The following is a 15,126-nucleotide window of genomic DNA, read 5'->3' on the forward strand; positions in this document are numbered from 1 at the left end:
CCAAAGCATCGTCGTGGGGTTGGACCGTCCCCTCGAAATCATCTTCTCCGAACGAGATGGTCGGCCGTCCACCTTTTTTCTTCTTTTTGGATGATTCTCCTTCCGCGCAGGCTACTGTCAGTATCCTTTTAGCCGCTGCTGCCCTTCTTGGTGCGGCATGGATGACTTCGATTACCCCCAGGGGTGGTGGAAGGGGATTCCTTTTCTGTTGGGATCCCTGCCCGGTTTCTCGGTTAACGGAATCTGTTACAAACTCTTTTAAGTACCCGGCCCTTGCTAGCTGTCCGAGATGATCTTTTAATACCCGGCACTGTTCAGTCGTGTGCCCCTTGTCTCTGTGATAGGTGCAGTATAAGTTTTGGTTCCTCCGAGATGGGTCGCCCCCCATTTTGTTCGGCCACCTGAAGAATGGCTCGTCTTTGATCCGTTCCAGGATCTTGTGAACTGGCTCTTTAAACACCACATTGACCCCGTCGATCTGCCCCTCTGGTCCCTGCATTCTGAAGTCTCGTTTCGGTTTTGCCGGCAAAACGTTTTGCCGAGATCTCCCCACTAACGGAGCTTTCCCCCTGCTTTGCAACCGGTCATCTTCCAGGCGTTTGTACTCCTCTATGCGTCTCATCAGTTGCCTCATGTCCTCGGGGGGTCTTCTCGTCAGTGACTCCCGTAATTCAGAATCCTCAGGGAGCCCCATTCTGAAGGTGCTTGCCGCAATTTTCTCATTTCCTCCACCAATCTCGTTATAGAGTTCCCAGTATCGGCTGGCATAACTCCGAAGGGTTTCCCCAATCCTCATCTTCATGGAAAGTAGTGCGTCAACCGGCTGTTGCACCCGGCTACATGTCACGAACCTGCTGCCGAATTCCTGAATCAGCTCGGCAAAGCTGTGTATGGAGCCCTTCCGCAAACCATTGAACCATCTTAGTGCCGTGGAACCGAGACTAGAGGGAAAAACCTTACACATTAATGCATCGTTGTGCGCATGCAAAGACATCATGTGGATGTAATGGCTAACATGCTCCACAGGGTCTGTCCTTCCCTCATACGAATTGAATGGTGGTCGTGTGAATCTGCTCGGCATAGGGGCCCGTTCAATTTCATCGGAAAACGGTGACCGGGCAGCCATCCGTAGAGCCCGGCTCATTGCGTCCATGGAGGCATTGTGGTGTAGACGTTCTTCCGGTGATTCTGATCCTTGGTGATCATAACCGTGCGACCGTGAGCGGTTCCGTCGATTGCGTGGTTCCCGTGATTGCCGGTGCGACTCTTGGGAGCGCGACCGGTCTCGGGACCGATGCGTATTAGACCGGCTGGAGGCCTCACCCTGGTTTCTCCTTTGCTGGGAGTTGCGATTCCTTTCATCTCGCCGAACCCTTGCTTCCAGCTCTAGGTCCATTACCAGTCTGCGTAACCGTTCCAGCTCTCGGTCCCTTTCGTCATGCCGCCGATGCGCCGAGACGTCCGAAACCGTCCAGTGTGTCTGAGCCGATCCTTCTCCTTGTCCGGACCCTTCCTCCCTTCTTGAGTGCTCCCTATCTTCCCGCCTTTTTTGCCTTCTCTCCCTCCATGTTGACCCCCGAGAAGATCCCATGGAGCCGCTTGGTGCACGCTCCTCAGACATCCTCGTCGTTTGAGTCCCAGTCGAACTACAGCTTTGTAGGAGGGCCCCACGGTGGGCGCCAATTGTGAGAACCAAGTACGAGGCCTATGGGCCTTGGATTATTATGGGCTCACAATCTATTTGTAGTGGGCTTGAAGATTTCCTACTATGGGTCGTTCTCGGCAGAGACTCAAAGCAACGCCCAGTTTGATGTTCACTCTTTCACTCTTTTCTCTCCCAAAAAAAAATCCCATTCTTCTCCCATCTTTCTTCTATTTATAGCCAAGGTTAGTGGGAAGATCATGATTACAGCCACCGTTTGTGCCATTGAAGGTCCAATATCATTTGATTTAAGTGGATGTTTAGGTGAGAGGGCGGTGCTGCATTTATGATCTTGGAACTTGATTCCATCTGGACCGATAATGCTCGGCAGCACCGTCTCCCGTGCATACCACATTTTCCCGGGAATGACTCATGTACATGACCGGAAACGTTTGACCGAGCCCACCTTGGAACTTAATACCCTACACCTGTTTGTTATTTATGAATCCCCGGGAATGGCGTAGGACGACTGGACCTTTCGGCTGGGCCTGTGGCCAAAACCAGTACGGGACAAGGCCCAGGGCCTGTATGGGCCTGGGATCACCGCACTGTACAATTGGGGCAGGGCCCGGGGTCTGTATGGGCCTAAGGTCTTGGTGCCGTACATATTGCATAATATATCATCACTACATAGTATCTGCTAACAAAAAATGTATTTGCCAACAATTGCAATTCTCCTAAACAATTATCATTCATTATATAACAATATAATTAGTCCACGATAAAGATTGTCCCATGTAAAAGTAATTTAGAGCAATATAGGTACTAAGTTTAAAATTTTAATCTTTTACTTCTTTCATTCTTTCTTCTTCTTCTTCTATTATTATTATTTATTTATTTTTATTTTTTGCACTTTATGTACGAAATAGAAGTAACTTCTGCCTAGAATCCATCAAATCGAAAATTTCTTAGAGAAAAAAGAAAATTGAGCTTGAAATTCAAAGCAAAGAATTGGGATTTTGGTAGAGAGGAATGAAATAATTACCGTTGCAAATTTGTTCTCCTTTGCAAGTCGGAACTATTGATCGATCAGTGAAGTAAAGAAAAATCTAATCAGAGAATAGTGTTACAGAGGGGAAGAGAAACATGAAGAAAAGAGAGAAGAGAGACAGTTAAAGAGAGAGATCTATGGGAAGAGGAGAGACCAAAGTTAGTGACGATGAGGGTGTGAGGAGAGAAAAAGCAAAGGGAAGAGAGAAAAAGTGAGAAAACTTACCATGAGAAGAGAAGGCGCCAAAAAATTATGTTTCCCACGGCTATAGACAAAAATAATATTTATAGGAGATGCAACACATGAGAGAGAGATTGTTTTCCAAAAATTTTTTTTGGAAAACAGCTTATAGAAAATAAGCCTTATTTTTATTAGAGTTTTCCGTTGACCAAAGATAGTCTTCCATTGACCAGGTTTTTTTTGTGCTACCAAACACTGGAAAATGTGGAAAACTATCTTTACAGAAGGTTTTCCAGCAAAACAAACAGAGCGGAAGTTTGCTCCAAACAAATTTGGAGACCATTCATAGACATATGTATTTTTTAATCACGTGACTTATTTTTAATAATCATGTAGAAAGGAAAATTTATTTTATCAAATTCCAATCAATGGAAAGCATAAATATTATACATTCATGTATTCAAAGGCACATCTTGCACAAGGCTGAAACATAAGAGGATCAATTAATTTTGAGAAAAATAAAAATATTTTATTAGATTGTGCCACAAATTTGTGCATAAATTGAACATAAGGATGACATATATGAAAGATCCACCCATCTGTTCTATGAACTTCACAACAGGAAAAGGGGGGAAAATATAGCCGTGCAAACTTTATTGCACAAGAATAAGGTTAGAAAAATTTTGGTGAACAATTTTATTTCTAGATCCTGAACCACAATGAAGAATGACCAATAATTATTCAGCACTTCTACAACCATTGATTTGGGATTAAGGCTTTTTTGTTGTTGTAGTACTTTTGAAACTATTGATGAAATTAACAAATAAAATAGCATTTATATATACTATTCGTGTTTTCCATCATGGAATTGTGCATTCTTTGATGACTTGAAAGTCTCCAAAAATCCTTTACCCTTCTCAAGCTCTTCTTTCTTCCTTGATTTGTCCCAATTATGTTCCGCTGCCAATATCTCAATTATGCGTGGCAATGCCCGGCCTGCTGCATCAGTGTCAAGGAAAGCAAGCCTAGATCTCCTGGCAATGAAATCAACAGCAGATTCACAGTATTCATGCCGAGCACAGTATGCAACCTCTGCCTCTAGGTAAGGATATCCATGGGCAAGTCTCTTCCCCATATGTTCATTCTATTGACCAAAAGAGGGAAAAAGAAGGATTACAGTGTGCCAAAAATAACATCAATAGGGTTCAAAGAAACAGTATCCACCACACTACCAAAATGCAATCTTGTACTATATATCATAGCTGAATTAAAATCTTGAGACATTACAAGTTTGTTCAGCATAAAAAGGGCTACAAAGGCATAAAATTAAACAAAATACATAATGAGGCCCATGACAGTGCCTGAATTGAATGAGTCCTTTTTCTTTAATACTACTTTAGGATATCTACTATAATTTGATTTAGGCATCTGTTCTTTTAATACCAATAAGGTGAAAACACAGGGCATTGCAAGATTTCAATAAATGAAATCATACTAATTTCCCTGGATTAGTAACGTAATGTCTCCAGATGACCCTTTCAACCATGTACATTAAAGTGCAATCTCAAATCTAATTTCCTAAATCAACCAGTTGAAAAATCTGAAGCCCATGTGACTCACAGCCCAATGGGAAGCACTTAAATTTTGATGGGTCACCAACATGCCCCAAAACCAACCACTATATAATAGCAAAAGTCTCTAGCACAGAATATGGAAAAATACTCAGTCCATGTATTATTTCAATGTTTTTTCAGCAAAAATCATTGAAATAATATAAAACAAATCAAAACTTCACATAATTCTCTCTTTTTGAAAACACAAAGGAAATCAGATGTGGACCAACCACAAAACCTGTTTTGCTAGTCAACAAAAGAGTTTCAAGATGGTGACAAAATCCACAAACTGAAGTTAACAAGGGGGAAAAAAACCAATTTAACACTTGATGTGAACAATGTGCCACTGTATCATGCCCAAGCAGAAGTATTAAACTTCCAAGCATTACAATTATATACAGAACCTAAAATGTCAATATTTTGAGGTCCTCCAGTGAAATGTATAATATATTCTGTCACAAAGCAATGTTAAACATCATTTGTCTATAATACAAACAAAAAAAACCACATAGACGAAGGGAAAACTACACTATGAAACTTAAGATCAATTTTTAAGAAATTCCTTTCATTAAAAAAATTAACAACAGAGTGAACTAAAAAGTTTTGAGAATGCCCATTGCTTTATCTGAATTTGAGCATTGCTATATTAGAAATCAACCTGTTGCCAAGCAGAACCTTAAAAGGATTGCAAAATTAGCTCTAAAGGTTATTAAGAGCAGTAAGATCCCATTCAAAACTCTTTCTTTACTTCCAAATGCATTTGAGCATATATAGTATACTGCAGGAAGTGCCAGTAGTAAAACTGCATGACAACTATTAGAAGTTTCACTTCATTGTGAAGCAAATATTTTCTTTATTGGTAAGTTAAACACGCCCAGTGCATTTTAAACCCCATGACCTCATTCTCCACCCATTCTTACGAGGGAAGTTTGTGGTGAAGCAATTATAAAAAGAGGATAAAAAAATTCCTCCTAAGTGATAAAGCTACAAAATGAAGATTATAGCAAGACAAGCCAACCTGAGCAATGGCAGCCACTCGTTCAGCCATTGTTCCATATGCGTGAGAAAGATGCTTTGCTACTGCAGTGTCCATTACACCAGGAACAACTTTACCACTGAAAGTCTTCTTCATGCGTACATATTGTTGAGCAAGAACTGTAAATGATGAAGGATCCCATCCATCTCCACCAATAATGCGAAAATATTGAGTTATACATTTACTGGAGGGGCTCAGCTTTCCTGACTTTATAGCTGCATTAACCGCATCTTCTGCCATGCTGAGTGTACTAATAGTAAGTATAATGTGCAGGGAGGGGAGTGGGGGGATGTGCACACGGGCATTAACTTAAAAGGCCTAGATCAATAAGGTTTACTTTTAAATTAAATTCATTGAGAATACTTCTAATAAATTATTGTGTGTGTGATTGTAATTGAAAGAGCATCAAAGAGGAACCACTTTAGATGAGTTTAGCCAGTGTGCAACTCCCAATAATTTATTAATAATAAATTTCAGGAATACTATTCCAAAGGTTACCTACGGTAAGTAGTCCACTTCCCACCCGTAATTGTGACCAAACCAGGATAATCTTCACATACAACATGATCTCTGGAGATACTCTCAGTGTTTTTTGCAGATGGATCCGTTGCCAATGGGCGTATACCACTCCATGCAGAGAGAACATCCGTTCGCCTTACCTACACTTCCACAGAATTAATTTATCACCACAAGTAATAGCAAAGAGAAGAAAACCTAGAGGGAGCAATTAGCAATAATTCCTTCAATGGCTTGTAGGTTTAGTCGGTGAAACATCAACGTGGAGTCATGGACATTCACTAGACAAAGAAGTCCATGTGAACAAGGAGTAGCACACCAAAACATTAATAGTAAACGATCTCTGAAATTTCAAACATCTCTTAACATTTAAAATAAGTCAAATTTGAGTGTAATTGTGTTAGCAATGTACTCAAACAACCACAAGCCCATCAACATATAAAAATCATATTAGGAGCATAACCTAACACACCAATATCACCTAACTCCCACTCAGAATATTTTAGTAATGCAGATTGGAGCTATTCAAAAAATGAACTTCGAAAGTAATAAAAAAAAAAAATAAATAAAAAAAATTAAAAAAAAAGGAAAAAACAACAACAGCAAAAACATCAAGAAATCTTTAATTAAAAATGAATGTGCCAGGTAAGAAAAGTGCAGGATATAGACACAAAAAGTGGATGATGATGGAAACAGCAACATACCTTAACAGTAAGGTAATCACTGATGGCGTCCAGTATAAATTGAATCTCATCCTCATGTGGTTCTGGAAGCAACGTAATGTCAGTGTTGGAATCTGTAGTTCCAGCTACTGTTCGTCCCAACCATGGCAGCATGAAGACAACACGTCCATCCTTGGTTTTAGGAACAATTAAACCCATTCCCTCAGGTGAATAATAATCAGGTAGAACGACATGTACACCACTGCTAGGACAGATCATAGACCGTGCTTCTTTATCAACCATTTTCCTCACAGAGTCGCAAAATGGCCCAGCAGCATTGACAATTACTTTTGCATAGGTATCAAACTCTTTGCCTGGTGCACTTTGAAATGCAGTAAGGAAGATAACAATTGAAGTAACCAAATTTAGTTACAGTAGATACAACTCATACAAGACAACTTAGCGTGCATCACTAACAAATATACTAAAGGCCAGAAGAAAAAACAGATGGGTAAATGCCTGCATGGGTTAGTACACACATTGACTTGAATGTATGGTCATGTTAGAGCAAATGAGAGAACAAGAGATTTTGGTAGGAGAACAATAAAACATGAGCAAACAAAAAAATACAATGAAGTCAAAGCTGACTTGTCCCTCCCCAAGACTTAATTATCAGTTTTACCTCTTTATTATTTTGGGGACTGAAATGGTGTATACACTATACAGATTACAAGAACAAGAAACTACCAATTTGAGAACAGAGAATAACAGCCAGATAAACAAATAATTGTAAAGTTTTGTCATCAAATTGTTCATACAAGTTTTCATGGTAAAGAAAAATTGTGAAAACAATTAATATTAAGGTGATAAATATCTCAAGAGTGCCAAGAGCCTAGTAATTTAATGGCATTGTCTGCTCTCCTCCCTAGGGAGAAACAGGGTTCAAATCCCATCTCCCCCATTGTTGTAACTAACAAATTATAAAAAATTAAAAATTAAAAAAAAAAATTCTCAAGTGTTGACAGGAAGTACTTCCTGTACCTGATAAATTATCTCGGATTTGTGCACCAATTATCCGCTTGCCATCTTCATCCCTCAGAAATGCTACAACTTCTGCATGGTTAAGCACTGCTGCACCAGCTACTGCAGCAGTGCATGCTACTCCAACATTAAGTCTCGAGTCATTCATCTGGCCATCAAAATAAACCACTGTGCCCTTCAGGTTTCTATCTTTACCCTTCCTTGCAAGTGTGGGGAAGAGCTCACTAGACTCTTCTGCAGAATAGTATCTGGACAAATGCAACAGGTGTCGTCCAGCTACCAAATCGTACATTTTCAAGCCCGCCCAGTAATATACTACATCAAACCATTCAAAACATGGTGTCATGCATGGTAAAGCATTGCATAGGTGTGGCGCATTTTCAATAAGCTGTTTACGCTCCTCAAGTGCGTGGAATACCAACTTCAGTTGTCCATAGTCAAGATTAAACACAGCTTTCTCCAAATAACGTACCCCTAAAAGTTATACAAACAAATACAGACAAATGATTAGCTCCAATCTAAAAGAAAACTATATGTTATAGATTTACAACCAAAAAAAAAAAAAACCAATGGATATTATTAGAACATCCGGACCTAATTAAATGACATAATTAACATCCTACAACCGTTCACATTACAACATTTCATTTCTTTTGGCCCGATTGAAAAAAAATATGCCATATCAATTTTTTGCCAATGCCAATAACTACCAAACCAAACAGACAAAACAGCTACTTTTTTCCAAAAAATGGAGGAAAAATATTCATATATATATATATATATAAATATATATAGGTCCGTTTGGGAGCCTAAAAGTGAGTTTTGAAAACTCAAAACCCCATTCATTTTAAACCAAAAACACCGTTTTGCAACGGCTTATACAAACCGCATTGATTCTAACCCATATGATCAAGCTGAACAACCAAACATTCTGTTCAATCATAAAAAAGTCCATAACCATGCGAATTCAAGTGCAGAGCAACGCAATTTCCAATCATGATAACAACTCCACACAAGGAATTCAATATTTAAAACCGAAGTTAAAAAAAGTTCAAAAACAGAGCATATCAGTAGAATCACAAAAAAAAGCCTATATAATAAATAAATAAATAAATAAAAAACGCTAGCAATTCAATTAGTCAAGTACATTTACACATACATAAACCGATATACGAATACGTATCAATATACGTACCTCCGTGAATGAGCTTGGTGGACCTTGAGGACGTGCCGGAAGCGAAATCCTCGCGCTCGACGAGCCCGACTCGGAGACCACGCGTGACAGCGTCGAGTGCCACACCGGAGCCGGTGGCGCCGCCGCCGATAACGAGCATGTCGAGCGGGTTGGCCGAGTTGGCGCCGATCAGCGCAGAGGCCTGAGTCGCCCTGGACGGAACGACGACGTTGGGGTCGGTGATCCTCTGCCGAATTGCTGATATGTGTGCCCCAGCTTCACCGCGGTCGCTGGCAGAGAACGTCGGCCCGAAGAGCAGGATTCCGCCTCCGGCTGCGGCGGCGATTGCAGCGGCGCCTATTCGCCTGCTCAGGCGAGCTCTTGCTGCCATACGGTGCGTTTAGAGCGAGAGAGAGAGAGATAGAGAGAGAAGTTTGATGTGATATAGATTTGATTCGGCTATAGAAATTTGGAAAAAAGGTTGCGTTGGGAATCGGACTAAAAGGATTTTTGATTTTTCACGGTTGATTAGCAAAACGCCACACACCGTTGGAAATGGTGGAACAGTGTGTGGATCCCAGTACTGTGTACTCACTCAAAATTACTAAAATATCCTCTTACTTGCTTACAAGTTAAAAGTTTACAAGAGCTCTTGCTTTTTTTTTGGAGTTTTGACTTTTTTCCCAACCCCTAATTAGACAGGTGGTTAAGAATTAGTCAAGCAATGAATTTGACGTAGAGGTTTTTGTGGTACGAGGTTACGTTTTATGATTGATTTTCTATATAAATCATTTTCATATTTCTAGGAATCAAATTTGGGGTTTTTTTTTTTTTTTGTCATGCTAACGAGTATCCTTAACGCACTGGTTAAGAATTTATTTTAAGAAAATTTTGACATGATTTTTATAGGAAATGAAAAAAACTGTCAAAATATTAATTGTTTTTTTTTTCTTTTCCCATAAAAACTTTCTTTAATTGGATTCTTAACTAGTACCCTAAAGGCACTCATTAACATTACTCTCTTTTTTTTAGAAGAATATATGGGTATCCTAGATTCTCATCCATGGGTTCAGGTGCGCTAGACTCATGGATTTATAACACAAGTTTGTTTTTTAACCATGTGTCAAAATGAACATGTGTCATAATTTTGATTAGTCCAAGCCAAGTTTTTGTGGGTTCTCGTAATAAAATGACTTAATATTGTATTTATAAATTTATTAATATTTTAGAAAAAATAAATACGGAGTAGTTCGTATAAGATTCTTAGGAATAAGTAAAAAAATAAGAATTTACATTAAGAATATGGAATAATGGATACTAGAAGTTTGGAAATATATATATATATATATATATTGATAACATGGACAAAATAAATTAGCAGAGACATGTATACCGTCTTCTAAAAAAAAAATTATGTATATACATATGTATATAATATAGGGAGCACTCCTTTCAAAAAAAAAAAAATATATATATATATATATATATATATATATATAAGGAGTACTAAAAGACAACTTTACTATTATTATTATTATTATTATTATTATTATTATTTAAGGAGATTTTCATGTTTGGCTTCCTATTTTTTGATGCCCAAAATACCTTCAAATTCATCTATTTAGAAAGTTAAATAATATAGTTAGACATGTCAAATTACTATTTTAAAAACTCCTAAATTCTACATAAGTTTTAAAAAGCTTTTTTTTCTTTCTTTTTATGGGCCATTCACTTTTCTTTGTTAAATTCAAATTTCAAAATAAAACAACCATTTAAAAAAATAATAAATAAAATGACTCTATTTATATTTTTTTTTTCTATATCTATATTAGTATTATTTAAAGAGATTTCCTTGTTCGAATTTCTATTTTTAGATGCCCAAAATACTCTCAAAATAAAGAAAATTACGACACTAAATCTAAAAATAAAAAAGAGTCTCATCGCACGCACGAAGTGCATACTATGAGGCTAATTGTTATTATTATATTAATATGAATTAAAAGACACAATAAGAGGTGAATTTATTAGTGTTTATTTTATGGTTAGTGGTTACTAACAATGAGAATTTCCCTCTTAGAATAAAATAAAACACTAATGTCTACTTAGTTGTTTTATAAATTATTTGACACATCGAGTAGATCATGTCAACTATAACAAGTAGTCCTCCAACTCAATAACAAGGTTATTAAACCCGGACCGGACCGGACCGTACGGTCCGACCGGAAAACCCGGGAACCGTTCAAATTCACGGTCCATTTAAGGTAAGGAACCGTTCCATGCGAAAAAAGCATGGAACCGTCCGGACCGCGGTCCGACCGTCGGGGTCTGTGAACCGTGACCGGTTCACACGGTTCGGACGGTTCCCTAATTTCAGCCCTTTTTTTTTTCCCCCCTATACGGCGTCGTTCCACCTTTTTTTTTTTTTAACCCTCTCTCAAAAATCACTCTTAGCCTCACTCTGAAACCCTCTCTCAATCACTCTCAATCCTCACTCGTCTCTGCCTCTCTCACTCTCAATCCTCACTCTCTCAAGTCTCAATCACTCTCTCGTCTCTGCCTCTCCCTCGTCACCGTCGCACTGTCGCAGCTCAGCCCAGATTTCTTCCTCAATCCTCACTCTCTCAATCACTCTCTCCCTCGTCGCCGTCGCACTGTTGCAGCTCAGCCCAGATCTCTTCCTCACTCTCTCAAAGTCTCAATCACTCTCTCGTCTTTACCTCTCTCCCTCGTTGCCGTCGCAGCTCAACCCAGATCGCAGCTCACTCTCTCACGCTCATCTCTGCCTCTCTCCCTCGTCCCCGTCGCAGCTCACTCTGTGCCTCGTCGCCGTCGCCGTCGTTGGTACTTTAATTTGTTTTTTCTTTGTTAATATTTGCAAGTTGATTGTGGATGATGATATAGATTTGAAGTGTTGGTGTGTAAATTGATTTGGGTCAATTGAAAATTGATTGTGGATGATGATATAGATCTGAAGTGTTGGTGTATGTGAAGACAAGGCTTGTGATATTATTGTAATTGTGAAAATTGATTTGGGTCAATTGGTGTTTCTGTTTGCCAAAATTACTTTGTTGTGTCTGCAACTTCTTGCTGCATGTTTTTTTTTTGTATTTTTTATTGCTGTTGGTTTCAATAATATTTACATTATTCTCAAATCATTTGCCCCATTACTAAAAGCAATCTCAACATAATTGAAATCCCAGAATTAACATAGCATCTGAATATGCTAGATTTCAAATTTACTTAACTACAGCTATCAGACCACATATTAATAAAAAAATAAAAAGAGAAGAAGAAAAATGACCCTCAAGAATAGAACAGGTGGACCATGGACCTGTTTCAAAATGAGTTCAGTGATAGAATAGGCAGACGCCTTATAGTATCTTAACTAGCTTTTTCTTATGATGGTGTCTTGAAAACAATTGGCCCTAATGTCTCACATACTTGACAAGCACAATGAAGAAGAAATGACTAATCAAAATGTGAAACAAAAGTAAGCTAATAGCTAGTCAAAGTGAGAAGAAGCAAAAACAGTGTGAAACAAAAGTAAGCTAATAGCTAGTCAAAGTGAGAAGAAGCAAAAACAGTAATACAAGTACCAATGACTTGCAGAAACCCTGTGCTTTCCCAGATAAGAAGACATTATTCTCAGAAACCCTATGCTTTCCCAGCAATACAAGTTAATTATTTAGTTTTATATATTTATTTTTTTTTGGGTCTGTTGCATAATGAGTAGGTTCTGTGGAAAGTTGAAAAGGAAAAGTGAATGTGGGATTAGGATGTTTTAGGGATCAGTTTTTGTATTATGGTTCAATTAACTTGTGGAAAGGATGTTACATTTGAAAAGTTTTTTTGTCTAGTGACTTGTTTCTTTCATGCATTTTTGATGGGAAGGAGTTTTTTTTGTCTAGTGTGTAACAATGTGTAATTGTGTACTATATTTTTGTAAGTTTTATGTATTTTTTAGAAATAAGCTTTTCTAAATGAATTAGGCTATTTTAGTTAATTTTTCTATTTTTTTATTAATTTAATGTTTTTATATATATTTAAAATAATTATTAAATTAATTATGACGTCATCACGGTTCGACCCCGGTTCGACCTCGGTCCAACCTCAAAACCCTTGAACCTCTCCCTTTTACGGTTCAATGAACGGTCCGGGTCTGAAAACCTTGTTCAATAATAGAGTATCATGCATTTCAAATTAATTGGGATGGAAACTAACCAAAATATCTATTGTGGGGCCCAAACGATTTACGGGCCGGGCCCATCTACCTGGGGAAAATCCGAAGGCCCAAGCCGAGGAGGGCTATGGCCCAAACTCGACCAAATAGCCTATGGACATCGCCGAGGACGGCTCAGTCCTCGGCAGACCCAAAGTTCCCCCCCTGAAAGGAGGGCAGAAACGGTATAGGACCGAAACCAGGACAAAAGATCTAAAATATCCAGGGAAAGCTGCTGTTATTGCCATTTAATGCTCTGAACCTGACAGAGCCGCATTCTTTGGCTTTTACAACCATCCCCAACGACTTTGGGGGATAGGCTGATGGGACAAGTATCAATTTTGGAAAGATTGACCCTATACGTGGACGAAGGACAATGAATGCAGGCGAATATAAAAGGAAAAAGAAGTAACCTAAAAGGGGGGTTGGGAAAAATGGCTAGAAACCAGAGCCTCCCAGCCCACCTCCAGGAGAAAGACTCCAGGGGTGTAGGGAAACTTAAGCTCGCACGAACACCGCGAAAACCCACCGCCTGTCAACCAGGGCCTAACCTTTCAAACCCACGCTCTACAAATGATATTGTTAGGGGCCTTTTCACGTGCGAACCCGACACTGTTACGGTCCGTCACGAATCGCGTCCTTACAATTGGCGCCGTCTGTGGGAAGGCGTGTGTGTTGGTATAGGAAGTGGGTCGATAGAGTTTCTTCGTTATATCTAACCGTTGGTTATAGAGTTCTAGTATAAAGTTCTGTTAGGGACTCCGTTTCTTGACTAGGGGCTGGGTTGAGGAGCTAACTCCCTTAAAGCCAAGGTCCCCTGTAAAGAGCAAACTAGGCACTTGGTAGCGTTAACCGTATGGATAAACTCTAGGGGCTTGGCTGAGGAGCTAACTCCCCTAAAGCCAAGATCCCACACAAAGAGAAAACTAGGTTTTGGACAGAACCAAGGCATTCGGCATGGTCCACCGGACCCAAGCCTCAGGGGAAACCAACTACCTGGATGTGGAAAACTAGGTTTTGGACAGAACCAAGGGCATTGGAAACCAACTACCTGGATGTGGAAAAGCATGGCATGGTCCACGGAACTCGGGAAACCAACTACTGGATGTGGAAAACTAGGTTTGGACAGAACCAAGGCATTGCAATGGTCCACGGACCCAAGCCTCAGGGGAAACCAACTACCTGGATGTGGAAAACTAGGTTTTGGACAGAATCAAGGCATTGCATGGTCCCGGACCCAAGCCTCAGGGGAAACCAACTACCTGGATGTGGAAAACTAGGTTTTGGACAGAACCAAGGCATTGCATGGTCCTCGGACCCAAGCCTCAGGGGAAACCAACTACCTGGATGTGGAAAACTAGGTTTTGGACAGAACCAAGGCATTGCATGGTCCTCGGACCCAAGCCTCAGGGGAAACCAACTACCTGGATGCGGAAAACTAGGTTTTGGACAGAACTAAGGCATTGCATGGTCCTCGGACCCAAGCCTCAGGGGAAACCAACTACCTGGATGTAATGAAAATTAGGTTTTGGACAGAACCAAGGCATTGCATAGTCCTCGGACTCAAGCCTATGGGGAAAACCAACTACCTGGATGTGGAACCAACTATGGCACGTAAACCTCAAAATCCATCCGAAGAGGACTCCTAGTTCACAAATGGGTTAGTACCTTGAATGCATAGATTCCACAATCTGCCCTCAAGTCCCTAGTGTCAAAGGGGTTGATCCGGTACGACGCAATTCATTACCCAAAAACACAATCAAAGTCCCTGGCTACTTAGCTACCCTTTCAGACGAATTATTTAGAGATTATCGTTCTCGGACATTGGTCTAGCATGCGTCGCGTAGTACTCAGCGCTTATCCCGGTTAGTCCCAAGAATTTAATTTATTGAGAGTTATCATTGTTATACTTGATAATATTTGTGAGTTTGAATTAGTAAGAACCTGTATTAAAGCATTTTTTCTGCTCGGAATATCCTTAAGAGCAAGCTT

At 39.6% G+C, this 15,126-nt stretch overlaps 1 protein-coding gene across 1 annotated transcript; it reads right to left on the minus strand.

Moving 5' to 3' along the window:
- Positions 1-3,540: 3,540 nt before the first annotated feature.
- On the minus strand, positions 3,541-9,465 carry LOC115958124 (glycerol-3-phosphate dehydrogenase SDP6, mitochondrial-like). The gene is made up of 6 exons (XM_031076489.1): positions 8,937-9,465; positions 7,742-8,215; positions 6,743-7,074; positions 6,021-6,181; positions 5,505-5,763; positions 3,541-4,017 (listed from the first exon to the last, which is right to left on the minus strand). Exons 1-6 carry the CDS (start codon positions 9,304-9,306, stop codon positions 3,718-3,720), a joined length of 1,896 nt encoding a protein of 631 aa, XP_030932349.1. The 5' UTR covers positions 9,307-9,465; the 3' UTR covers positions 3,541-3,717.
- Between the last annotated feature and the right edge of the window lie 5,661 nt (positions 9,466-15,126).

The sequence above is a fragment of the Quercus lobata genome, chromosome 8 (genome assembly GCF_001633185.2).
Source record: "Quercus lobata isolate SW786 chromosome 8, ValleyOak3.0 Primary Assembly, whole genome shotgun sequence".
In the NCBI taxonomy this organism is placed as follows: Eukaryota; Viridiplantae; Streptophyta; class Magnoliopsida; order Fagales; family Fagaceae; genus Quercus; species Quercus lobata.

Coding starts and splice junctions, on each gene's coding strand:
- LOC115958124 (XM_031076489.1), bottom strand. CDS start 9,306: ATGGCAGCAAGAGCTCGCCTGAGCAGGCGAATAGGCGCCGCTGCAATC. Junction 7,075..7,741: donor AATCCGAGATAATTTATCAG/GTACAGGAAGTA, acceptor AAAGTGCACCAG/GCAAAGAGTTTGATACCTAT. Junction 4,018..5,504: donor GAGTGGCTGCCATTGCTCAG/GTTGGCTTGTCT, acceptor TTTGGTCAATAG/AATGAACATATGGGGAAGAG.